This window comes from Perca fluviatilis, chromosome 23, assembly GCF_010015445.1.
Source record: "Perca fluviatilis chromosome 23, GENO_Pfluv_1.0, whole genome shotgun sequence".
NCBI lineage: Eukaryota > Metazoa > Chordata > Actinopteri > Perciformes > Percidae > Perca > Perca fluviatilis.
Genome location: NC_053134.1, coordinates 27,573,531 through 27,599,908, shown reverse-complemented (window position 1 = coordinate 27,599,908; position 26,378 = coordinate 27,573,531). Strand labels below are relative to the sequence as shown.

General features: G+C 39.9%; 1 protein-coding gene across 2 annotated transcripts in view; it reads left to right on the top strand.

Moving 5' to 3' along the window:
* caprin2 (caprin family member 2) overlaps positions 1-26,378 on the top strand; it is a 38,985-nt gene continuing 12,607 nt past the window's right edge. The window contains exons 1-16 of one of the 2 annotated variants that reach the window (XM_039791015.1): positions 1-175; positions 1,450-1,717; positions 2,546-2,566; positions 3,366-3,452; positions 6,204-6,442; positions 10,923-11,005; positions 15,233-15,346; positions 15,562-15,599; positions 15,698-15,919; positions 18,093-18,134; positions 18,212-18,340; positions 18,463-18,547; positions 25,162-25,211; positions 25,312-25,419; positions 25,517-25,618; positions 26,185-26,325. In XM_039791015.1, the coding sequence (XP_039646949.1) occupies positions 1,463-1,717; positions 2,546-2,566; positions 3,366-3,452; positions 6,204-6,442; positions 10,923-11,005; positions 15,233-15,346; positions 15,562-15,599; positions 15,698-15,919; positions 18,093-18,134; positions 18,212-18,340; positions 18,463-18,547; positions 25,162-25,211; positions 25,312-25,419; positions 25,517-25,618; positions 26,185-26,325 (1,716 nt within the window). In that variant the 5' untranslated portion in view covers positions 1-175; positions 1,450-1,462. Of the gene's footprint in view, positions 176-1,449; positions 1,718-2,531; positions 2,567-3,365; positions 3,453-6,203; positions 6,443-10,922; positions 11,006-15,232; positions 15,347-15,561; positions 15,600-15,697; positions 15,920-18,092; positions 18,135-18,211; positions 18,341-18,462; positions 18,548-25,161; positions 25,212-25,311; positions 25,420-25,516; positions 25,619-26,184; positions 26,326-26,378 lie in introns of those variants that run through there. The other variant, XM_039791014.1, reaches the window with a different exon arrangement.

The following is a 26,378-nucleotide window of genomic DNA, read 5'->3' as shown; positions in this document are numbered from 1 at the left end:
GGGTGGGTCTTGTCGCCCCCGGCGGAGCGTGTGTGTGCCGGTGGCCGGGTATATAAAGCTATGAGCGGACGCCGGCGTGGCCTCTGCGAGTCAAACATCACGGTTGGCCAGAGGTCGCCCAGTTCGCCACTGTCGGATGTCCAGCGGCTCTCCGGAGAGGATTCAACGCTACAAGGTGCGTCAGCTGTTCGCTTGGTTTTCAGCGTGGCGTTTTGTCTTTAATAAAATGCTTACGTGTGTTGTAATTAAACTTGAAATAATGGAAATAAGGAGCGAAAGTTTGGAAGATGCTAACGTGAGTGTCTTGTCTTGTCAAAGGATCTGTGCAGCAAAGTTTTTAATCGACTGCATGATCAGGACTTGATTGCAGCAGGATTTAGCCCGGGCCAAGGCTAGTCACTGCGCATTAGAGCTTCTTAATTGGCTCCTTCCATACTCCAATCCGCGGCCGAGCCTCACAAGTATGACTCGCGGAAAATGATATAGCGCATGCACGCTGGGGAATTTTATTTCAGGGTAGACCAGGCCTTTGTAGAAGCTGCTACTTAGATTTTTTTTAGTTTTGCACGATGTTTATGTCGGTGTTCTGAGCTGTGGCTTCTGTCGCGTTCATGATTGATCCAGAATGAGCACGCAGCTCGGGAGCCGCTGGAACTGCAGCGTCACGGCGTTGGCTGCTGCCCAAACTGGGTTGAGTCATCTCCATTTCTCTAGAAACACTCCGCTTGGTACCAGCCAAGGGCGTAGGTTTTTTTTGGGGGGGGGGAGGGGGCACATAACTGCGGGGGCCGTCCCCAATAAAATGAAAAAATAAAGTGTCAAATCCAGAGGCGTTGGGTTAAACGTTGAGATCTTCACTTCCTGCATTCCTGCAACAATTTCAAAAAAAAAAAAATTTCTTTTATTTTTTTTTCTCGGGGGTTGCACTGGCCACTTTTGACTGTAAGTTACACCGGTGTTTCAAATGCTTCTTCATTCTGGTGAATTTTTATGCTACAGTTCATGGTGTAAATTCTCATCTTCTGTATTGTTCCAAACTTTCTGCATATTCCAAACCTCACAAGTGTCTCGCGATGGTCTTTTAGAAATCTTGTACAGCTCAACAACAGATCTAGAGAATGCGACCTTGTTAAAGCCAGAGGCTCCAAAGTTTAAATCTCTTTAGTTGAAATCTCTAGTTTGTGACCTTTACCAACACCCCCCCTGAACGGTTACTTTTTACCCCTTTTGGGGTGTGGGTTGTCTTTCATATTTTTTTTTTTTATGTTGATGGGGGGGGACAATACTACCTCTTCTAAATATTTAGTGGTACATCCCACCCCAAAATCTACACCTATGGTACCAGCAGCATCTTTTCTCTGTTGCTGCTGCGTGGCACAAAAACCACACGGCTCCACATTTGCAGTTCTGACTAAATCTTGTTGCTAAAATGTGTCCCTCCCTTTGTAGTGTGGAGCTCAACATGGTGCAGCTGTCTCCTTCCCCTACCCTGGTTGTCACCCCTCCACCTGAGCGCTCAGAGGAGGGGGAGGAGGACCAGGTGATGGCTGAAAGCCCCAAGGTGGGCTCGCCCGGTGGCCTGAGTGCCCTGCAGCTCAGCCTGGAGGCCTGCACTGCCTACCACGGCTATGAGGCCTACATAGAAGATGGTCTCATCTGCCTCAAACACAAAGTCCGCAACTTGGAGAAAAAGAAGGTAGGATTGTTTTGGGGCAGAGTAAATGATGGTTGATGGGGTTTTAAATGGATAAGTATGGTCGGGCACTTACAAAAGACGATTAGGGCCACGTGTGAAAAAATGTAGTTCTGTTTAAAGTTGGATTTCTGCCTTAACTCAAATACATTTTTCACATGTGGCCCTAATCCTCTTCCGTAGGCTCTAGTGAGGGAGATGGACTGTTATTAATGTGATCTCAATGACATTGAAAATGAAGTTAGTTTTGCTTTGTATTGTCTATATTATCATGATTGCAATTATTTAACAAAGTTGAAGGCATGATATAGATCTGTTAGTTTGGCTGTTTGAACATTTTTATTTGCAGACTTTAGAACAAGCATGGGCCGAAAGGAGACCACGTATTCATTTTTTTTTTTTTTTTTTTTTTTTTGTTGTTTTTTTTTTTTTTTTTTTTTTTTTTTTTTTTTTTTTTTTTTTTTTTTTTTTTTTTTTTTTTTTTTTTTTTTTTTTTTTTTTTTTTTTTTTTTTTTTTTTTTTTTTTTTTTTTTTTTTTTTTTTTTTTTTTTTTTTTTTTTTTTTTTTTTTTTTTTTTTTTTTTTTTTTTTTTTTTTTTTTTTTTTTTTTTTTTTTTTTTTTTTTTTTTTTTTTTTTTTTTTTTTTTTTTTTTTTTTTTTTTTTTTTTTTTTTTTTTTTTTTTTTTTTTTTTTTTTTTTTTTTTTTTTTTTTTTTTTTTTTTTTTTTTTTTTTTTTTTTTTTTTTTTTTTTTTTTTTTTTTTTTTTTTTTTTTTTTTTTTTTTTTTTTTTTTTTTTTTTTTTTTTTTTTTGTGCCCAGTATCAATCGATTGAGCCTGGTCTGGAATTTGACAGGAAATTAACAAGGATCAGATGGTAAGACCTGGCGATGTCTGGTGCTCAACAGTGTGGTTCTGACAGTAAAACTCCTGTAAGGGTTGGGATTATAATCCATATAGCTAAACCATTCAAGGTAGACTGACCAATGAGCTACGAGAGTGTAAAATGATGGTTTATGCCACTGTAGAAGCCACAAGTCTGTATGAGATAAACCTTACACGATCCTGAGTGTGACAGCGACATCGAATAGGTGGAGCTCGCTGTTACCATGGAAATGTTTACAGAACCTGTGAGTGGCTATAGCTAGCTGCTACCACTGAAGTCCATGATTCAATTTTATTTATAGTATCAAATCATAACAGAGTTATCTCGAGACACTTTACAGATAGAGTAGGTCTAGACCACACTCTATAAATTCCAAAACCCCAACAATTCCAGTAATTCCCTCAAGAGCAAGCATTAGCAGTGGCTATTGCTACAGTGGCGAGGAAAAACTCCCTTTTAGGAAGAAACCTCAGCAGACCCAGACTCTTGGTAGGCGGTGTCTGACGGGCCGGTTGGGGGTGTACAGTGTACACAGTCTTGTTCCTTTGCCTTTTTTCAGTTTTGAAAATGTTCTTTTGCGCTGAATCACTGATCACAATTCATCTCCTAGCTGGTAGGCTTTGTTCCAGGCTTAAAACTCTTCATATAACAACATCCATGGAGATGAAGAGGAAAATGCACTTCCAGAGCCTTTCAAATGGAAGGCTGTCGCTGCTGCTGTCACTGTCACTGCTGCTCTATTGGCAACAAATAAATATGATCTTGTATCTCACGTCTTTTGTTTTTTCAGGCTGCTTTGGAAAAGTACGAGGAGGTGCTGCATAACCTGGCATTTACACGGGAGCTGCACAAAACTCTGGATAGCTTGACTCAGACGGTATGGCAGTCTGACTCTTTACTTGGGTCTCTTTTTGTGTGAGAACAGTTGGCTTTGTAATGGCATGTCATGTATAGTGGAGAGCCTCTGTTCTCAGTTCAAAAGTAAGTTTACATGGCACTAAAGTAGGGCTGCACGATAGGACATAAATCACAATTAATTGCACATTTAACTTCTAACGATATGGATCCTGCATTTAAAAAAACAAATTGTTAAAAGTTTTAAAAAATGTCTCTTGCATTATAAAATGTAAATAGGCTATACAATCTATTTCTTAACTGCTAATTAACTTAGTCCTAACTTTGAACCAGCTAGTTGTGTTTTAAAGTGCCCATATTGTGTCTCTGGTTCTTCCACACACACAAACTTTGAATAAATCCATCCATGGTGTTCTGAGTGAGATCCAAAAACAAAAGGGGGCAAACAAGGGGGCTAGGGGGCTAACCTTTTTTATTTTTTTTTCTGCTTGTGGAGAGCTACATGACCCATGAAAGGATCGGCGAGTTAAACTGGCCGTCAGAGTTTATCAAGCAGACACACAGCTGACTATCTGCAGGTGGAGACGCTGGAGACGGGCTCGGACAGACACGCCACGGGCCGCTGTGGGCTTTCGTCAGTCCCACAAGTGGTTTCAGGGAAGTGGCTGCATGTGTCTGACACTTCAGAGCGTTAACCGGTACAAGCCTACAGCTGTCTGCCGACACGGAGTGCAAAAAGTGTGTCGGCACTTGATATTTTCCCCTTGCTTTCTTGTCACTGGCAAATAATTCTAAATCCAGTCCAGGAAATATGCATTCAAAAATGTAGCGGACGCTAATGAGGCCTCAGCAGACTCCGTTGGTGTCTTTTTGTTGTGTGCATGTGTAATGCCAGTGTTTTGTCACAGGACAAACCTACATGAGAGTATAGGATGTACAGGTAGCACTTGCCATGGCTCGTCAAAAGGCAGATCAAAGTTACAGACTTGAAAATGGTCTCATGACTTTTTCATAAGTTCATCAGTAGTGAGCAGAGCGAGGCAGGACAGGGAGGTGCATTGTGTTACAGTTTGTGCTGCCCTTTTGTGCGGTCATCAAACGACTCAATCTCATTAAAAAGTTTAAAAGCTCCACCTAGTGGTGCCACTGTAAATCTACATGTTTTCTAGGTAGAGTTGGCTTCCTGAGGAAAACCCCCAGCACAAGAGTTTCACCCTGAAAAAGTGTTCCGAGGACTGTTTAAATTCAAACCACATTCTTTTTTTTTTTTTTTTTTTCCTAAACTGAACTAGTCGTTTTGGTACCTAAACTTAATTGTCGTCCCCGCATGGCACTCAGTTTTTGTCAGCTAAACTCAACAGCCATGGCCCCTAAAACGACATCTGGCAGTGCCCTGTATCCTGCTCCCAGTAACCCTTTCTCTGCTAGACTCTACTACCAAGTGCCGCTGATATGACAGATAGCTCACAGAGATCTGTAGCCGGCTACCAGTAACCTTTGTTTCAGGTAAACTTAACTACCTTGTGCAGCCGATGGCTTTCTGTAGCCAGCGTCCCGTTACCAGCCGGAGGACACCTAATTTCGTAGGTTATCATGAGAAGGGGTTGTCGCGTTGATCACACTGCATTTAAAATGACCAAAGACCCTAATGTTACTAGCCATATTTTTAGCTGCTGACTGTGTGCTAAAATGACAATGTTGTTGGGGAATTTTTGTAGCCAATAAATGTCAATTCAGAGGTGATGGCACAACATGAAGCCTGGCTGTTTTGTCTGAGACTAGCCTACTTCTGCTGCTTAACATTATGCTAACTAGAGACCGTTTCAAAGAGGAAGAAGACTGCTTTTTTTCTATCTCTGTGCTGTTGGCAGCTAGCTAACTCATTGGCAACAAGACTGTCACACATTGTCACAAACTATTTACCTAAAATTGATACACGTGCTCTTTTTTTCAATTAAAAATAATTATAAATAAGAAACCACCATTGTCACAGCCCAACATTTTGTACTTTTTCAACACCACTGGTTTTAGTAGTCTTTTTAAACTGTTTTTTGCTCCAACATCCAGCAGTGGGCTTTCCAAACACTGCATAAACAGATTTAGTACTCAAAGGTCTCTATTGTGACTAGGGCTGCAACTACCTGTTAATTTAATGCTCTTATTTTCTCAATTAGGGTTTGGTCTATGAAATGTCAGGAAATGGTCGCAAATGTGGATCAGTGTTTTCAAAAAGCCAAAGAGGACGTCCTCAAATGTCTTATTTTGTCCACAACTCAGATATTCAGTTAACTGTCACAGAGGAGAGAAGAATCTAGAACATATTCGCATTTAACAAGCTGGACTCGGAGAATCCGACGCGTGTGGTGGATAAGCCCATTGGAAGCTGGGTCCAGACTAGTTCAATGATGGCCAGACAGATTAAGAGGATGGAGGAATGATAGGGTGCTGTCAATCCAGGAGTGGGCTTGTGAGATGTCTAGGCTGGTGGGGTTTATAGTTTGTCTTCTTAGTTGTATGGTCTTGAATATTGTAGTGGGTCATCTTGATTTTTGTCTGAGTGGGTGGTGATGACAGGTGGGCAGGAAATTATTTTTAACAACATACAATTGTGTTAAATGAATTGGATACTTTTGGTCACAATAAATGTTAAAAGATTAATCAGTTTTGAGCCTTTTTTTTATTTTTTTAACCACTAATCGATTCATCTTTGCTAAATGTGACTAGTTGAATGCCATGTTTTCAAACCGCTGCCTGACTCCTCTTGCCACTGCAGCTGCTGAGAGCCCAGAGGAAGGTGAAGAAGAAGCAGCAGCTGGTGAAGGAGGAGGCGGAGAGGAGGCGTCTGAGCACCGTGCTGCAGGTCCAGCACCTCCTCAGCAGCATGCAGCAGGAGCACATCAGGCAGGACCTGCTGGCTGGACGCAACCAGGCGCCCCTCATCTCAGCCAAACGGCTGCACAGCCTGGGTCAGCTCGCCGCCCTGCTGGGAGTCAACAGGGATAACAGGCTGAGGTCAGTCACTGCATAGTCTAGCCCCTCCACTTCCTGGATTGCTCTGTTGCCGCCGGAAATTCTGCCGTATGTCCTTTTTGGCCTTATTTTTGTTACCTTCCTCTGTGTCTGTGTTGGTGTTCAAACCTCCGGTGGATTTGTGAGGACTATGGTTAACTGCTCCTCAGATCTCTGCAGGGTAAATCCAGACAGCTAGCTAGACTATCTGTCCTATCGTAGTTTTCTGTTGCACGACTAAAACTACTTTTGAACGTACACATGTTCCACCAAAACAAGTTCCTTCCTGAGACTATTTGGCTCCATCTGAGCTTAGCACCGCCTAAGACGATTGTGATTGGTTTAAAGAAATGCCAATAAACCAGAGCACGTTTTTCTCCCATCGTGGAATGCTGTGTAGACTAGCCAGACCTTCCTCTGCAGCGCTGTGGAGGAAGGTCTGGCTGCCGCACCCTGAATCTGTCATTTGTGTATTGATGGGGTCATTAAACAATACTACGGCTGGGTATCCTTCAGAAGTTTTCTAAACCCGTACTGTGAATTTGATACAGTTTCCTGATGAATATTTTTTTTTTTTTTTTAAATACAAATTCTATGAAATCCATTGTAACAACAAATTTAAACATTACGGCACAAATGTTTATATATCTACTACGTTAGCTTTGTGCGTAACCTAGTTTTCGCTGCGTATTCTCTTTAACATGAAACGTTAGACAGCATCCTGGGTCCGTGTACTTGGCGGCCAACGGATTTTCGTTTTGAAAGGAAAAAACAAACGAAAAACGTCCAGTTTCCCAATTACCATTAGTAAATAGGAAAACAAAAAACGGAAAACAACCCATTATTCGTTTTTGTTTTGATATTAAAAAACAGAAAACGAGGAACTATCTCGTTATCCGATTTTCTTTGATGCGTTTGTAGATGGAACTCGGAAATTAAAATGTGTATAAATCTTATTCCTCATTCATTTTTTTCATGAGCCGGAAGCGATCGTAGGTAATAAGCGGCTGCATACCCGGAAATCATTTGGACATCAATGATACGGCCGTAAAAATGTTTTTAGACGAATGCTAGTTTTATATTAGAAAACCGAAAGAATGGGATGTCTTGTGGGGATATAGCAGCTGCGTTAGGTTCACAGTTTGGAACGATACGGGGCTTTTCTGAGAGGAGTGTGCGGAGCTGGTGTGTTCAGCAGGGCGAAACACAAGTTGACTTTTATTATGAAGTGGTCACAGGAGATTAGCGCTGACTGCTCTCATTCATCAGAAATAAGTCTACACAACAAGACAACCATCATAGTCTAATAATAATAATAATAATAATAATAATAATAATAATAATAATTAAAAAAAAACATTTTCAAAATTTCTCATTTTCATTGCCATTGCTTTGGCAAATATCTATCAAACAAACTAAAATCGAAACCATGATATGGCTTTCCCTTATCAAATCGCAAAAGACTCTGATTTAATACAACAATATCTGTCAAACAAATAGGGCTATAATTAGTATAAATAAGATATAAAATCAATATAAATGTGATTTTTGGAGGTTAAAAAAGTAACTACCTAAGTAACTTACTCAGTAGGCCTACGTTTTAAATTAGCTACTATTACTAGTAATTTTACTTGTACTTGAGTAAACAACAAAGTAACAGTACTTTTACTTAAGTAGAACATTTTTTTACTCTTTTTCACTTCTGCTGATTTATTTAAATCTAAAAATTGCATAGACCTAGCCCTGGTCTGCATATTGGCCTAGCTGTGGTCAGCTTTTTATTTACTTTAAGAGTAGCATTCATTTTTATGTTTAACAAAAGCGGTAAACGGCGATTGATTTTATAAAAAAAGAAAAAAAAAGAAAAAGAAACTTCATTGCCTCAGCAATACCTTCAGCGATTTCAACTTCAAGTTGGCCGTCAGGACAGAAGTCCCTGCTGAGCACACCACCTCCTATTATTATTATTATTATTATTATTATTATTATTATTATTATTATTAGACTATGATGGTTGTCTTGTTGTGTAGACTAATTTTTGATGAATGAGAGCGGTCAGCGCTAATCTCCTGTGACCACTTCATAATAAAAGTCAACTTGTGTTTCGCCAGTGAAATGATTTTAATATTTGCATATTAAAAGCAATATGCAGACCAGGGCTAGGTCTATGCAATTTTTAGATTTAAATAAATCGGCAGAAGTGAAAAGAGTAAAAAAAAATTCTACTTAAGTAAAAGTACTGTTACTTTGTTGTATACTCAAGTACAAGTAAAATTACTAGTAAAAGTAGCCAATTTAAAATGTAGAGTTACTTAGTTACTTTTTTTAACCTCCAAAAATCACATTTATATTGATTTTATATCTTATTTATACTAATTATAGCCCTATTTGTTTGACAGATATTGTTGTATTAAATCAGTCTTTTGCGATTTGATAAGGGAAAGCCATATCATGGTTTAAATTTTAGTTTGTTTGACAGATAATTGCCAAAGCAATGGCACAAAACAACGTTAGACCTTTTTATGTGAAAATGAGAAATTTTGAAAATGTTTTCACTTTATTATTATTATTATTATTATTATTATTATTATTATTATTATTATTATTATTATTATTAGACTATGATGGTTGTGTAGACTCATTTTTGATGAATGAGAGGGACAGGGAGACGTTGCACAGATGATAGCAAGTGAGATAGCGGAGAGAAGAGAGTATCTAAGGCGAATTGTTGCGGTCACTTCCATGTTAGGGAGACAGGGAATCCCCTTTCGTGGCAATAATGAAGTAACAGAAGAAGTGAGTGCAAAGATTTTGAAAAACTCAAGTTACAAATACCCTGGGGGCTAATCACCTCCTGTCTTTAAATCCTAGTGAGGTCTCTGCTCCGGACGTGTCGCACTGTGAATGAAACATTCAACATTTAGCATGTTTAATAATGCAAAAACCAGTCCTGCAGGATTATGACAGGAAAGGACTTTTTAGTAAAGCTATCAAAGCATGAGAGTTGGAGTTTATTCATCTTTGATGCTAACGGACTGGTTCAGCCTGCAGCAGCTGTTTCACTTCACTTTGTATTTCCTTGATCGATTTGATAAGGGAAAGCCAAATCATGGTTTCGATTTTAGTTTGTTTGAGAGATATTTGCCAAAGCAATGGCAATGAAAATTTGAAATTTTGAAAATTTATTATTATTATTATTATTATTATTATTATTATTATTATTAGACTATGATGGTTGTCTTGTTGTGTAGACTTATTTTTGATGAATGAGAGCAGTCAGCGCTAATCTCCTGTGACCACTTCATAATAAAAGTCAACTTGTGTTTCGCCCTGCTGAGCACACCGGCTCCGCACACTCCTCTCAGAAAAGCCCCGTATCGTTCCAAACTGTGAACCTAACGCAGCTGCTATATCCCCACAAGACATCCCATTCTTTCGGTTTTCTAATATAAAACTAGCATTCGTCTAAAAACATTTTTACGGCCGTATCATTGATGTCCAAATGATTTCCGGGTATGCAGCCGCTTATTACCTACGATCGCTTCCGGCTCATGAAAAAAATGAATGAGGAATAAGATTTATACACATTTTAATTTCAGAGTTCCATCTACAAACGCATCAAAGAAAATCGGATAACGAGATAGTTCCTCGTTTTCCGTTTTTTAATATCAACACAAAAACAAATAATGGGTTTTCCGGTTTTTGTTTTCCTATTTACTAATGGTAATTGGGAAACTGGCCGTTTTTTCGTTTTTGTTTTTTTCCTTTCAAAACGAAAATCCGTTGGCCGCCAAGTACACGGACCGTGCTGCTTATTCTGTTGTTGAATGAATGCTGTTGAAACAATTAGTGGTTTTGGTTGTTTGTAGCATCATCCTCCTAAAGGCTAAAGGACATCTAATCTCAGCCCAAAGGTGAAAGCCAAAGCAACATTTGTACTGCACTGATATTGCGTTACTGTCAAATGTCTGCTTGCACTAGCTCTGGTTGGACACAAACACAGAGGGAGCTGGTGATTTTTCAATCCATTTCCATGAATTATACAATTTGCTTTAATTTGAATATCTTGTTCAAATTATGCTAATTAAGGTTTTGTTTGAATGGAAAATAATAAACTCTAATTTTTGGCCACTTCATACATCTTGGGTGGTTAAGGTAGCTTAGTGTAAATGGATTTACATTTGCTGTATGATCTGGTCCTGTGGGTGTGTGACGGAGACAACTGTACTTATGTTTTTAGTAAATTCAAAAAAGTGCTTATTACAGCATATTTGTCTATAACAAAACAAACATGATTGGCAACAGGAGGGTTCTTTTTTACGTTATGTTCAAACTCCAAAACAATATTGTATACAAATTTGTAGGTAGAGCTATAAAAAAAAACTAACACAAGTTCAGTGGTATAAATCCTCCACGGCAGAGCTCCTTGTTACACATGGGCTCTTGGCTTCTTGATGACCCTCCTCTATCTTCACTGTTGTAGTTTAGAGGAGCAGATGGAGCAAGCGGCTCTGGCCTACTGGGACCTGCTAGAGGGGAAAGACAAGCCTGTGGCTGGATCCACATGTGAGTATAAAAGCAGGGCTTGACATTAACTTTTTGAGGCACTTGTCCTTCGGACAAGTACATTTACGTTTCACTTGTCCATGCATAAAAGTCACTTGTCCGGGTAAAGATTCATCATTTTATAAAAAAATTGTGTTTTGCTAATGCAGAATTTGAACAAACCGTTGAAAGCATCCAAACACTATCAACATTAATACAATTCTGTTGAAACAGTAGAAACAAACGTGTCCCAACAATAGATTTCCCCTTCAACAAGAAAAAAGGATCTCCAGACTCCATAATACAAAGTAATATGTTGCACGCCGGTGTGCAGAAGTTAATATATTGAGATTCTAAGTCAATATTTTAAAGTTTGACATTACTTTCAGATTCCTAGTCAATATTCTAAGTTACTTAGTCAATATATTGAGATACAAAGTCGATACTTTGAGATATTGAGTCAATATATTGAGATTGTAAGTCAATATTTTAAATGTTCTTATTGGTTTGAGATTCTTTGTCAATATTCTGAGTTACTAAGTCAATATATTGAGATACTAAGTCAATATTTTGAGATAAATCAATATATTGAAAGAGTAGTGAAAAAAAATAAAAAAAAAAAAAAAAAATTTAAACAAAAAATAGTGGTGACTTGAACTTCTACTATATCTAAAATAATTTTGTAGACATACAATGGATTTTGCCACTAAATGTTGGTGTTAACTTTTTTTTTATACAATTTCACAAATTTCTACCCGGCAGAGGCTGATTTACCGAAAGGATCCTTTTAAAAAGGTGTAGCTACTTTACAGTTGATTATTACCTGATATTTAATCTGCATATATTATTTATTTATTTTTTTCAAAAAGGAGCAAAAAACGACATTATAGAACGGCTTGTTTATTGCTAAGGCAAAATTAAATGATTTATTAAAAATGTAACAACAATAACAACCACTGGATAGGAAAAGGGTATTTTACAACAACTTTGAATGCAGCACAACGCTGGCGGGGCGAATTTCAAGTGAACGCAACATCTGTTTTTCCGACAACAGCAGCGGCACACTGTCATATGTTCCTCTCCAGTGAAATACAGACACACTTTTACACCGTTTAGCTGTCAGCATTTTAACTGTTTACTCCAGCTGCTAGCTAACGATAGGCTAACGTTACTTGCTGTTGAGTGTAGTGTTAACTAGCGTAACATGCGGCGATGTTTAGGTTGCCTCTAACGTCCGTTTTCGGAGCATCCGAGAGAAGCGCAGGCATTTCAGTGGCACCGCGTTGCAATTCGGTCCGGTAGATAACGGTCGTTAAGGCACCGGTGCCGTATTAGCACAGAGTCTCTCCTTTTCTGTCAACGATGTGGCGAGGAGGTAACGTTAAGGCGGAGTTAACAAGCTAATGTTAGCTAACTAACACCGGCAGGTTCACCGTGCACCGTTTCATGCTGCATTGCTTCCAGAGAACGAGCTGAACATGGGGCTGGGTCTAACGTTAGCGGTCCGCTGACCGGGATTGCGGGGGAAAGAAATTATCGTTTCAAATCAGTAACATAGACGTAATGAGTGGCACATGACGTGAACTAACATGGCATTTTAGTTTGAGTTTTAACTTGTCCAGTAAATTTCAAAAAATCCACTTGTCCCGGACAAGCGGACAAGCCTTCATGTCGAGCCCTGTAAAAGCATAGACTTCTGAGCTTAGTTACTGGGCCCCATACTTTGTATGTCATTATGCTAATCCAGTTTAATGACCTCAAAGGTACAGTAGATGGCAAATTTAGTTATCACTCTTGGATGTAATTATCCTGGGATTACTATGTGCTTTTATGTTGGGGGTAGTAGTAAAAGGGGACATGGAGTGCCTTCCAACCCACGAACTGTACGAAGACCAATTTCTTTTATTTTTATTTTTTTATTTTTTTTGTGGGCTGCCTCGATCAGAAAACATCAGATTTGGCATATGCATGACACCACTTAGCAGTTACTTTTGGCGCTTTTACATTACATGGTACCTGCTTGACCCGCCTCGACTCTACTCTCCTTTTTTGGTTTTCCATTACGAAAAAAAGTACCTGGTACCTGCTAACGGATACATTTTTTTTTTTTAGTACCACCTCAGTCGAGGTTCCAAGCGAGCTGAGGCGAGCCGAAACGGTGACGTGAAAACCTGCAGGTTGCTGATTGGTCGGCAAAGATGGCAAAAGTACTCACTTCCCGTACTTAAGTAGAAGTACAGATACTTGTGTTAAAAAATACTCTGGTAAAAGTAGAAGTACTGATTTAACTTCTTTACTTAAGTAAAAGTAACAAAGTACAGGCTTTGAAATGTACTTAAAGTATAAAAGTAAAAGTAGCCTTGCGAATGACAACCACTTTTTATGCAAAGCTACCTGGACCACACAAATGTTACTAGAGTGCAAGCTGAGAAACTTCAGTGGACATAAAAACCAGGCTCTTTATATGCCATTGTCTACATTTTAAATGGATGTCTGCCAAACATCACATATATGATTATTGTGACAGAGACTGGGACTCCAGCTTAATAAGATTCTGACTGAGTAGCAAGATATGAATTCAATTGTGATTCTGTGAGAATTCACAGATCCAGTTTCTCTTTTTTAATCGTCCCCTTAACATTTAAAGGAATCTACATGTATGTGTGTGTGCTCAAATATAGAAAGAAAATAAAGGATACAATATGAATTACTAAACATAGATTAATTAAGAAGCTAAGTATGTCGCCGTCCATACTACTAGTGCTAACGTTACCACCATCAAGCTGCAATTATTTGCTGCAAATGAATGCAGCCGAATCTGTCAGGTCGTCTTGTAGTGGTGCGTTACATGCAACGTAGCCTACAGTATATTCCCTGTAAAACACGGACAGAGACAACTTCTCTCTTTTGATGCTTTACAAGCAACGTGAGACCTAGCTAACAGGTGAAGAACACAAACAACTAAATCACTAGCTAACCTACTTTAACTGTGCAGGAACTACAGACCAATACAACAACAGGCTTTAATGAACTGACAACATAAGTTATACGACTTACAGTTCTCAAGGACGCACACACACCATCTCAACTGATTATCCTCCGGACAGCAGTCTCTCTTTTTTCTCACTTTTTTTCTGTGTGGCGCACGCGCCCGCTCGCGGTGTGAGGCGCGTGTCCGCGATATTCTCCGACATTGCGACCTCTTGTACAAAACTGAAGTAACGAGCCAATTTTTTTTAAATGTAAGGAGTAGAAAGTACCGATATTCGTGTTAAAATGTAAGGAGTAAAAGTAAAAAGTCGCCACAAAAAATAGTAAAGTAGAAATATCCGAAAAATCTACTTAAGTACAGTAATTAAGTATTTGTACTTCGTTACTTCCCATCTCTGTTGGTTGGAAAGAATCGTCACTGATCACTGCATTGCTAGCAAGAGACGGCATTTTTAAATAGTTTAGCCAGCGGTGGTTTGTTGCTGCCGGAGGCTCCATGCAGAGCTTTCGTGTGTGTGTGTGTGTGTGTGTGTGTGTGTGTGTGTGTGTGTGTGTGTGTGTGTGTGTGTGTGTGTGTGTGTGTGTGTGTGTGTGTGTGTGTGTGTGTGTGTGTGTGTGTGTGTGTGTGTGTGTGTGTGTGTGTGTGTGTGTGTGTGTGTGTGTGTGTGTGTGTGTGTGTGTGTGTGTGTGTGTGTGTGTGTGTGTGGTGTGTGTGTGTGTGTGTGTGTGTGTGTGTGTGTGTGTGTGTGTGTGTGTGTGTGTGTGTGTGTGTGTGTGTGTGTGTGTGTGTGTGTGTGTGTGTGTGTGTGTGTGTGTGGCGAGTAGCGACTCTAGAGTCATATATATGTGAGAGAAACAAAGTGTCTCCCCTGTTCTTTCTGACCACGGTGGGAAATCTGGAGCAGTAAACGTTAACTATCTCTTTGATATCATGTTGTTTACGGAGACGGCGAACCAGGAAATGAGTCGGGGGAGCCATTAAAGCAACACTACTAAGCCACGCCCACGGCAGTCGTTATGATGACCAGCCACGCTGAGGCGGTACTAAAATCTGCAATGGAAAACTGACGCACAGCGTGGCGAGTAGAGGAGAGTCAAGCAGGTACCATGTAATGGAAAAGCGCCATTTGAAGATATGAGAGAAGTATCCTTAATGAAAGTGATGGCTACAGAAATTCAAACCAACTTTTAATAAAGCGTACATTTCCTTGTTTGGGTCATCTGAAGTGGATTTTCTTAATTGACTTATCTTTTCAGTTAAGCTGTTCAAAGAAGAAGTCACCAGGCTGTTGAACTGCAAGTACTTCAGTTGTCTTCCACCGCCACCCACCAAGTCTCCAGAGGTGCTGCTGAAGTCAAACTGCCACAGCAGTAAGATGATAATTTTAACGTTTACTGTGACAAAACCCCTGTGGCTGAAGGGCGGTGAATTTATTCAAACGGATAATTTAGTGAAACAGAAGACTATGGCTAGGCTTTAAAAAACTTGCCAGTTTGACTTTTAATGGACTACTCAAACAACTCTATACCTTTTTTGCTCTGTCTAAATATGATTAACTGGATTTGTTTCTTTTTGCTCCGGTCAGCCACATCAAAGTCAAAACCAAATGAAGATCCTAAGGAGGTATGACTAATATCCAGTTTGTTTTTTCAAAGCTATATTTCAGTGCTGTTTGTAAGCATGCTCCAGGATCCACTGATGCTCTGTTGGTGATATGGCAGTTTTTCAACAGACTGTACCTGACCGATACGGAGACTCATCCCACTCCGAACTGGAAGGGGGACTTCCAGACCACGAGGGAGCCTCCTGACTCCTGGGATATGGACTTCTCAGATGGACCCACATCACCCCAAGCTGCAGTCCACAAACCATGGAGAGGAGCTGCCACTTTTATCCCCAAAGTCCCAGTCACTACCAAGAAGCAATATGCTGACTGCAAACAGGTGAGGTACCATCTGGTCTCGCTTTGCCAGACGTTCTCCACAGCGCTGCAGAGGAAGGTCTGGCTAGTCCACACAGTATTCCAGGAAAGGAGAAAAACGTGTTCTGGTTTATTGGCATTTCTTTAAACCAATCACAATAGTCATGGGCGGTGCTAAGCTCTGCACGGAAGCCACGGTGCCTCTGTTAGTCTCAGGAAGGAACTTGTTTTGGTGGAACATGGGTACGTTCAAAAGTAGTTTTAGTCATGCAAGAGAAATCTCAGATAGTCTGACTAGCTGTCTGGATTAGTTAACCATAGTCCTCATAAATCCACCGGAGTTTATAACGCCAACACAAAGACAGAGGAAGGTAACTGACATAGTTGTCTGCGGCACACAAGCAACCCTGGCAGTGGAACGTTGAGGATATACTGTAGACTAGATGCCATCAAACCATCGGTTCACCGAACTTGGAATTGCAATTGTGTTGGACAAAAAATATGTAGTTTTATCACATTCATGATTTTGGCTTCCACAATGATTTAAACTGTTGGCTTCTGCTCTCTGCTGCTGTTGCTACTGGGCAGCTTAGGGACATCTACAAATTACAACACCGAAAAGAGCTACCACAAAAATATTTATTAATTTAATGATTAAATAAGGTCATGTCTCCAAACTTACCTCAATTGTAATTTGTCTCCTGCTAGTTGTACTACAGCACTTACTTAAAAAAAAAAGTTAAATTAATAAATATTTTTGATAACGCTAACTCTCCCAATGTTCGACCCAGGTGAAAAAAGCTTCTGGGGGGTTGTTCGAGGTCATGGTGCAAAGGACCCTAGGGTGAAATTACTCCGAGCAATCACTTTAAAGCCCTATCTGTAGGATACTTCTAGTGGTGGTAGGCAGGTAGGAGCAAAAAATGTTTTAACTACTAACTTGTATCCTAAACCTTCAGGATGGCATTTACAACCAAATGTAAACAGACAAATGTCTGTACGGAATTAAATGAACCTCTGATTGAAATAAAAGCCTAATTTAAAACAATGGAAGTATTCACTCATTATAGTCAAATCCTGCAGTGTCCTTTTAATTTTCACGAGTGACTAAGCATTTGTCACAGCAACTTCGAAGGACTGGAGATGGGCAAAATAATCTACATAGTGGTTTCGATATTTAGATATCTTTTTTTTTTTTTTTAAATGTTGCTCTGCACTGGGATTTATTTTTTTTGGGATGCATCAAGCTTTTGTTCACACGCATTCTATGAATTATTTGGCCCTACAGCTGAATGTTAATTTGTCATTTTTAGTATGAAAAGTGATGGAATGAAACTGCCATGAGATGGATGGATAGATGGATAGAGTTCAACCACGTCTAGAGGCAAGTGTCTCTCATCTGTTGTAACTCCCGGATGAATCATGCAAAGTGGTGTGCTTGTAGAAGCACACCTGTTAAATGACTGCGTAATCAAGCCAGACTAATAAATTGGTCAGGAAGTTATATTAACACAAATCTCATGTAAAGGTGTATATGTCGGCCAATGAGTAACAAGAAATAGCTTTTTGTTTGAGGTCATTTCGAGACTCGAATTACTTTGTCAACCGGAAGCACTGACTGAAGTTTATTTTGCAGCTTTAAAGTGTCCTGTATTTGGTATCTTTTGGTATACCCAAATGTAAGACTGATAGATGCAATAGAATGCAAAACCAATTTTACCCTGTCATAGTTGGAAAAACAAGTGTGGAGGGTAAATGGGACATGCATAGAACCTCAAAATCCCATTGACACCTCTTTCCTCTGCAATTCTCACAATTTGAAACTGCTGCTGAAAACGGGTGAATCTCAACAAAGCTGGAAGTTGACGTCAACATCCCAACTCCTAGTCTTTGTCACGCCCCAACATTTGCATGGGCTACACCACTGACCTGAGTTCAGCTTAGTCTTCTGAATCTAGCTAGGTCACGCAGATCTCCAGAGGTCCACTATTTCATTACTAAATTCACTTTGGAGATTTTATGTATTGTTGTATTGTATAGTAATTATCCACAATTAAATTCATGAGGGGGGAAAAAATGGGAGTCGGTCTGCCTGAAAACTGTGGAGATGGTCTGATTTGTAACACCATTGTACAGGAAGTGTATTTTTCAACAATGGTGTCCATTTAATGATTAATGGTGTGATTTTTCCCCAGAGAAAAGAAAGGAGAGTCAAAGGAGAGCAACATGCCAAGTTGGTGAGTACGAAAATGTTAGTTTAAAATGTGCAGACATCTCTATTGGAAACCATTTGCGACTATCCTCTTCCTAACAGGCAGTTGACATGGATATGCCTGCGGAGGTTTTCAACTTTCCATATGCCTTGCCCAAAGACCCTGTCCTGAGGAAGCAGCACCTAGAGGACCTCATGACAAAGATCCATGGCTCCTTCAGTTTTATGCAGGTGTTTGCAAACCCACGGAAATCTTATTAACCACCCAGTACAAAATGAATCTATAGTAGAGTATTTGATTCCGCTTTGTGATTGTTGGAGATATGTTTTTAAAATGATCCTGTCCTCTTCAGGACTCTCTTCTGGATGGTGAGATCTCCCCCACTAATGGCCACCCTAGACTGAAGAGACGGCCGTCTGGCTCTCCATCTCCTCTGGGTAACTTGGAACAAGTCAACAAGTTTTCTAATTTGCCAGACAATCGCAACTCTGGTCCACTCACTAACCTTTTATGGAGCTGTAAACCCATAGCACATGGTCTTCATCAGTTGATGGGAGATTGCTCATGGAACTGAATCTCCAATTAAAATCCAAATGGAATAGTCTTAAAAACAATATTTAACAATTGACCATGCGTGATATTCAAGGCAAGGCAGCTTTATTTATATAGCACATTTCAGCAACAGGGCAATTCAAAGTAGTTTACATAAAACATGAAAGAGCAGTTAGAACACAATTAAAAACTATTTAAAAGACAAGAATAAATTTTACAGTGCAGTATAAGAATTTAAAGAACAGAGATAAAATACGCGAATAAAGCGCACTTTAAACATTACCCATGATTGACAAACTTTATAGTATACAGTTTCTTTTTCGATGTGATCGTCACCACAAAGCTTATTTCTTTTTTCGGCAAACCTTGCAAAACCCGGTATAGCCCTGCCGACAAATCTTTTAATAGTAAAGAACTTGTTCTTAAACTACTTTATTTCTTCTGCAGTCTGTCTCTAAATAGTCTAGAGCCTCTTTCAAATGTCATAGACTATTTTTGTAAGGGGTCCATAGCAGCTTTAAAATGTCATAGAATATAGTCCAGAGCCGTTTTAAAGTGTCAGAGTATTTGTAGGCCTTCTGCCTAAATTGGTTAGTTACTTCGACTAACTTTTGACCAGCCCAGTCTTTTCCGTCAATCTACTGTCCTGTCAGCATCTGAGAAATAATTAGAAATATGTCCGTGTCTGCAAGAGGATAAAAATGATAAGAATTTAAAGAAAGGGCAGTTAAAACAGTTAAACATATAAAAGCAGATAAAATGGGTTATTTAAAGAAAGCCAAGGTCTGGGTGGGTCATGGTGTAGTAGCAGATCAGAAATGTATTTTGGCCCTAAACCGTTTAGTGATTTATAAACTAGAAAAAGTATTTTGAAATCAATTCTTTGAGGCACTGGAAGCCAGTGTAGAGACTTCAGAACTGGAGTGATGTGATCCACTTTCTTGGTTTTAGTGAGGACTCGGGCAGCAGTGTTTTGAATCAGCTGTAGCGGTCTATATTTTTTTTATCTTTTTTGGAGACCTGTAAAGACAATAGTCAAGTCTACTGAAGATAAAAGCATGGACAAGTTTTTCCAAATCCTGCTGAGACATAAGTCCTTTAACCCTTGATATGTTTTTAAGGTGATAATATGCTGATTTTGTAATTGTCTTAATGTGGCTTTTAAAATTCAGGTCGGAGTCCATGACTACACCAAGATTTCTGGCTTTGTCTGTTTTTAACATTGTCGTTTGAAGCTGAGCGCTGACTTTTAATTGTTCCTCTTTAGCTTCAAAAACGACAACCTCAGTTTCTTTTCTTCATTTAATTTAAGAGAATTCTGGCACATCCAGTCGTTAATTTGTTCAATGCACATATTCAGTTGTATTGGGCTATAGTTCCCTGGCGATAAGGTTATGTACATTTGTGTGTCATCCGCATAACTGATAACTTATTGTTGTTTTCCATAATCTGCGCCAGTGGGAGCATGTAGATGTTGAACAGAAGAGGCTCCAGAACTGAGCCTTGGGGAACTCCGCACATCATATTTGTATGCTCAGATGTATAATTATCTATAGACACAAAGTAGTCCCTATTCTTTAAATAGGATTCAAACCACTTTAGTACTGAGCTAGAAAGACCAACCCAGTTTTCCAATCTGTCAAGTAATGTCATGGTCACTGAGATCAAGTAATACTAAGACTGTAGTTTTGCCACTATCTGTGTTTAAGTGGATGTCATTAAAGACTTTAACAAGAGCCGTCTCAGTGCTGTGGTGTGGTCAAAAACCTGACTGAAAGGCATCAAAACGGTTGTTTAGTGATAAAAGGTTGAGTTGTTGAGAAAAAAACGCTTTTTTCTATAATTTTACTTTAAAAATGGGAGGTCTGCCTATAGTTGCTCATTAGTGACGTGTCTAGATTGTTCTTTTTAGGAGTGGTTTGATGACTGCAGTTTTCAGGGCCTGTGGGAAAATACCTGAGAGCAGAGATGTGTTTCTGATCTGTAGAAGATCAGAAGCCAAACAATTTTAAACATCTTTGAGAAGGTTTTCACATGTTTTATAATGTCCTCCAGGTTTTTATGTTTGATCGTATGAAATTGTGTCATATTGGAATTTGTTTTGCGTGAACACTATGACAACACATATTCTGTACTTGATATAGAGGCACTGAGGAATTTTGTCTGAAGGAGGCAAATTCATTGCAAGCCTTGTTGGACAGTAGTTCAGATGCTATTGGTACTGGAGGGTTTGTTAATCTATCGACCGTAGCAAACAAAGCACGTGAATTGTTTCTGGCAATAATGTCACAGAAAAAGGACTGCCTTGCATTCCTTAGTTCCAAATTATAAATGCGAAGTCTCTCTTTATAGGTGTTGTAGTGCACCTGGAGATTAGTTTTTCGCCACCTGTGTTCAGCAAAGCTTTTTTTTTTTTTTTTTTGGTTCTCACCACTATAAAATTTCTCCATGGAGATCTTTTCTTACCAGAGACAGCTTTAATCTTAGTGGGAGCAATAGCATCAATAACATTTGTAATTTTACAGTTGAAATTATCTACAAGCACATTGACTGAGGCCCCAGTGAGGGTGGGTGTGGAGTTGAAAAGCTGAATGAATTTTTCACTGGTGTTTTCAGTGATATACATTTTCTGATTAACTTTGTTTGAACACTTTTGGGCACCGAGATAGTGCCATTAAAGAAAACGCAGGAATGATCAGCCGGAGCAACATCAGTCACCACAACCTTGGAAATGTTCAAACCCTTGGAGATAATAAAGTCCAGTGTGTGCCCATTATTGTGCGTGGGCTGTGTCCCATGCTGAGTCAGTCCATAGCTCTCAAAAACACAACCCAGTTATTTGGTCCCTCGGTCCTGGGGGTTGTCAACATGTTAAAATCACCAGCAATAATTACACGGTCAAAGTTAATACGGATTATAGATAACAGTTCAGTAAAGTCGTCAAAGAAGTTTGCACAGTATTTAGGTAGCCTGTAGATATTTAGAAGTATAGCTTGAGGGGAGGATCTTAGCTGAAGAGCCACATATTCAAAAGAAGCAAAGTTTCCATAAGATATTTGAGTACATTGGAATGGTCCTTAAACAAAATGGCGACTCCACCTCCTTTCTTATTCACTCTATTCTCACTCATAAAACTGAAGTTAGGGGGAGCTGACTCTATAAGAACAGCAGCACAGTTATTCTGGTCTAACCAGGTTTCAGTTAAAAACATAAAATCAAGATTGTGCTTAATAAAATCATTGATTTAAAAATGATTTACCTGCCAAAGACCTGACCTTTAGTAAGGCTAGTGCTATTGTGTTAAAATAATTTTTTGGGACAGGTTGTTGCTGACGAGGAATGGATGCTAAGTTGGCAGTTAAGTGCTTCTTTTTCTTATCAGATTCACCATTCTTTTTCTATTACCTATCACAACATAGATTGAAGAAGAATTTAATACACAGGGCCCAGGCTTGTCCTGGAAAGAGTCATGAGTCCCACTAGGCGTGCAGCCTGGACCCAGCACATATCAGTTAAAGCTTGTTGCATGTTGTACACAAGCATCCTTATCCTTCAGAGGAGAAGGAGTTCACTGCAGTCCTTGAGGGGGCAGAGGTACCTGGCGTTTTATTTCAGTGATTGACTCAAAACGGAGTCAGTTTGATGCTGGGGGAATGATGGGAGAAGGCATTCGGGCAAACTTGATTCCAGCTGCTCCATCTGGTCAGTGAACCCCATCATGTGGCAGGGGGAAACAGGGGAAAGGGTGAATGGGGAGGACGATGGATCCTCGTCGGGGTTGGTAAGGGGGTTTGAGGAGTATTGTACAGGTGAAAGGGGGGGTTGAGATTTCTTTTCTCCGCTCTGTGGTCTCCCATGGTCAAATCCTTGATCAGGTGGGGGCTGTGGTGGATCGCTGCCACACTTTGTTGTGTCTTCCTCTTGTTTTGTTTGTGTTGATTCATTTTGTCTCGTGTCCTTGGCCGAGGGAGTAGATGGGTGGTGCAGAAAGTAAAGTAGGCTAGAGGTGAACAGCTTTACTCCTGGCTTGTTAAGGAAGAGTCCATCTGCTTTAAAAAGATGTCTGCGGTCCCAGAACATGCTAAAATTGTCAATGAACTGCAGAGAATGGTCGGTACATGCAGTTGAAAGCCATCTGTTCAGTACCAACAGTCTGCTGAATCTCTCAGCTCCTCTTCTGACTGGCGGTATAGGGCCACTGATAAACACCTTCGCATTTATGGAGCGGACTGTGTTCAGCAGATTCATAAACTCACGATTCAGCACTTCAGACTCTTGCTTTACAACATCATTTGACCCTATGTACAGTATAATGTTCTTCACAGTTGGGTGTGCTGCTACGATATCTGGGATTCTTTGGGCCAAGTCAGACACCATGTCTTCGGGAGAACAGAGTATTTTGGTGTTTTTACTGCTTTTGATATCTTTTACAGCAGAGTCACCCACAATCAGAGTTTGGGGCCCAGTCGTTAGCTTTCTCTGTAGCTTTTTAGTTTTAGAATTGCTCTGTCCTTACCCTGCTGTGACGATGAGACTAAACAATATAATATAACTGGAAGATATTTCTAATCCACTACTTCTTCTAAACCTTAAAGTAAGGCTATAAATGTGTGCAGGAATTATTGTATGTCTTTAGTGCAGTGTTTCAGACAAAGCAAAAACACTTAAACTCTAGTATTAACTCACAATTGAAAGGGCTCAATCCGAGGGGCGGGATAAACGGTTGTCTTTCAAATTCCCTCTGCACGCAATAGGATAGCACTCCAACCAGGCAGAGCAACGAAGAAGGTAGCAAAGCTAGTTCATAGATTAAACATTTTTACCGTATCCGGTAGGCAAAACTCCCAACACATCTTCCTTTTTTTAAGAATGACGTCAGTGCCGTTCTTTTCTCAAAGAAAAGCTTAACTCAGTCTTCCAGAAGACCGCTGTTCCCAGCAGCAGCAACCATAAGCCCGCCCACCGACTCTATACACGATGTGATTGGCCTGACCAAAATTTGTTTTTTCCAGCTCGCAAGCCAACTGACCCTGGACTGACCCTGGCGTCTAGATTTCTAGGCTAGCCAATGCCTAATGACGTCTAGCTTTAGACTCTCTAAAACCAGAGTGGATGCGTGGAAAGCTTTGAATGGCAAAATTATTGTAAAAATATCTATTGCTCTTTGTTTGTCCCTTTTACTTTAAAACTCTTAGTATTGTGTAGGAATAATGCCCCAGTTTTTCCAGTGTCTTATTGGTCAGACGTTGGGCTGTTGACAGGTTTTGATTTGAGCGTCTGAAGTTGATGTGTGCCGCAAGTTAGCCATGCCACATAGGTTACCTAGGTGATCCAGCCCAGTTAAAAGTGACCCAGAAAGCCTGGCATGACCACTAATCTTACTTTGTGGTAGAGGCAGATTGGTGGGGGGTGGGCGGTGGAGCTGTGAGGAATCCTGAGTTGTCAAAGTATTTCTGAGGTTGAAAATTATCTTTAATGCTAAGGCTCTGTAATTGTCAAGTTAATGGTACCCTGTGGAGTTTTTGACCACCATACCACTATAAAGCATTTTTATTTACATGTGGCGTTTACATGCATCCATGTGATAACAGGGCTCTCAAGTCTCACGCATTGGGCATGAGACACACTCATTTCAACCCGCTCACATGCCACACCTTGTATTTCTCAGGCAGAGAATTTTACCAGGATAACGCCCACCAAGTTGCGCCGCTATTTTTATTTTTTAAACAGTGGAACAGGTAGAGGAATCAAGTGAGCGTCTGGAATGCATAGCTCCTATGGCGCCATTTTGATGCTAACAAGTGATCACCCGCTGTTGGCATTCCATTGACTCCCATTCATTTTGATGTCACTTTGACAGAGAATAACTTTACATCTGAAGAGTTTAGACTCTATTTGTCTGTTTATTTCTAAAGAAACATGACAATGTTTAAAAGGCTCCATTACCTTGTGCCTCACGTTATGGCTCCGTAGCAGACACTTTTATAACAATAGGCTAACGATTGGGTCATAACCAGGTGACTTACTGTCGCACAGTAGAGGAATTACCGTATAGTACAGGAGAAGCTCACAGGCAGTTTGGACTTACATTAGCTGTTTAGGTTTAATTACTAATGTTAACTAGCATGTTAGTGATCAGTAATTAGCCTGTGTCTATGTTATCTCCTTACATATACCTACACTCTCCGTCTCTGTAAGATTGGGAATGATTGAGATTTCTCTTGGCACAGCTACCAGAAGACTTCACACTTTCAGACAGGTTGCTCACGTCACATCTACGTTGTCTCGCTCAGTTGGAGGCTGCTCAGTAACTCTAGCGCTCACTGGAAAAGTGCTTCTAATAGCGTGTGTGTGTGTGGTATTCAAAATAATAGTTAATGTAAACGGGTATGGACTGCAAATGCACTTGAGCAGTAAACTGTATATGGAAATTTGTCTTGTGTAATTTTTTGATCAAGATTTATTTTATTTTTTTTTTATATGTCCTCAAACTAACCAGGTCGCACAGACTTGAGAAGCCCAGTCGAAGACCTGTCTGAACCAATGCATGTAAGCGGTCTTATCTTTCTATTTTTCTGCGATAAGTCTGTTGTGATCAAAATTGAAATCACTTGGACTTGTCATCACTTCATCCTCATCTCCTACTCAGTCCACCCCACTGCCTGCCAGGCTTATAGAGTGCAAAGCCAGCCTGACAAATGGGGATCAGTGCCTGGAGACCTGTGACCAGACTTTTTCCTCAATGGACCTACCTCATGTGAGAAACGGCACATTGGCTAAAAGATGAAATACATTATTTTTTTATTTTTTTTAGCCTGCATTACTAAGCAGTTGAAGCGGTCTTGTCTCTGCAGGAGCCACTGCAGTTGGCTGAAATAAAGAAGTTTTCTTCACCACCGCTGTACCGCAGGGAGTCTATCATCTCGGTTGCTCAGGAGGAGAAGAGCAGTCCTCAGGTAAATGAGCATTCTCATCCGTTTCGTCAGACCAAGTACTTAGGCTGATGTGAAGTGTTGATGCATATTTTTTGTTTTTATAAACAATGTTAATTGAGTTTTATCTTTAACAAAGATATTCAGAAATGTAGACACAGCCTGAAAAACAATATAACATCTCTCTCCCACATGAAAAATACTAGATTTCTCAGAATTCCCCATCATTTTGTTCAAAGTCCAAGAATTGTCCCCAAACCTGTTTGAAAGTATCTTGTCTATCCTTAACCATGTGTGTTATTCTTTCCATTGTTAAGCAAAAAGACATTTCTCTAAGCCACCAGCAATACTAGGCCTATTCACACTTTTCCAAGCGAGAGAAATCAATGGTTTTGCTTGCAATAAACCCATGTCTATAAGTATTTTTTCTTCATTTTTTTTTTTTTTAAGTAAGGATCAGTTGGGTAAAACCCCAGGATAAATACTTTGGGATGGAGAGGCAAATGTACAGACACAGATAATTTGCGCTACCTCTTTCCAGAAGTCTTTGTCTATGCTTTTAATGAAATTGTCCTCCTCTTGGTGTGCAGACACCAGTAACGGAGTCAGGGAAGCACTCTCCCTGTAATGGGGTGGCATCTGGCACCTCCACCCCCCCTCAGGGACAAAGTTTCTCTACACCCCCCACCAGGCGAACTCTGACGTCTGCACAGTTTGACAACATCCAGTCAGTAAGTCTTATCAAAAGTGTGCGTCATTTTTCTTTTGGGTTTTATGCCATTAA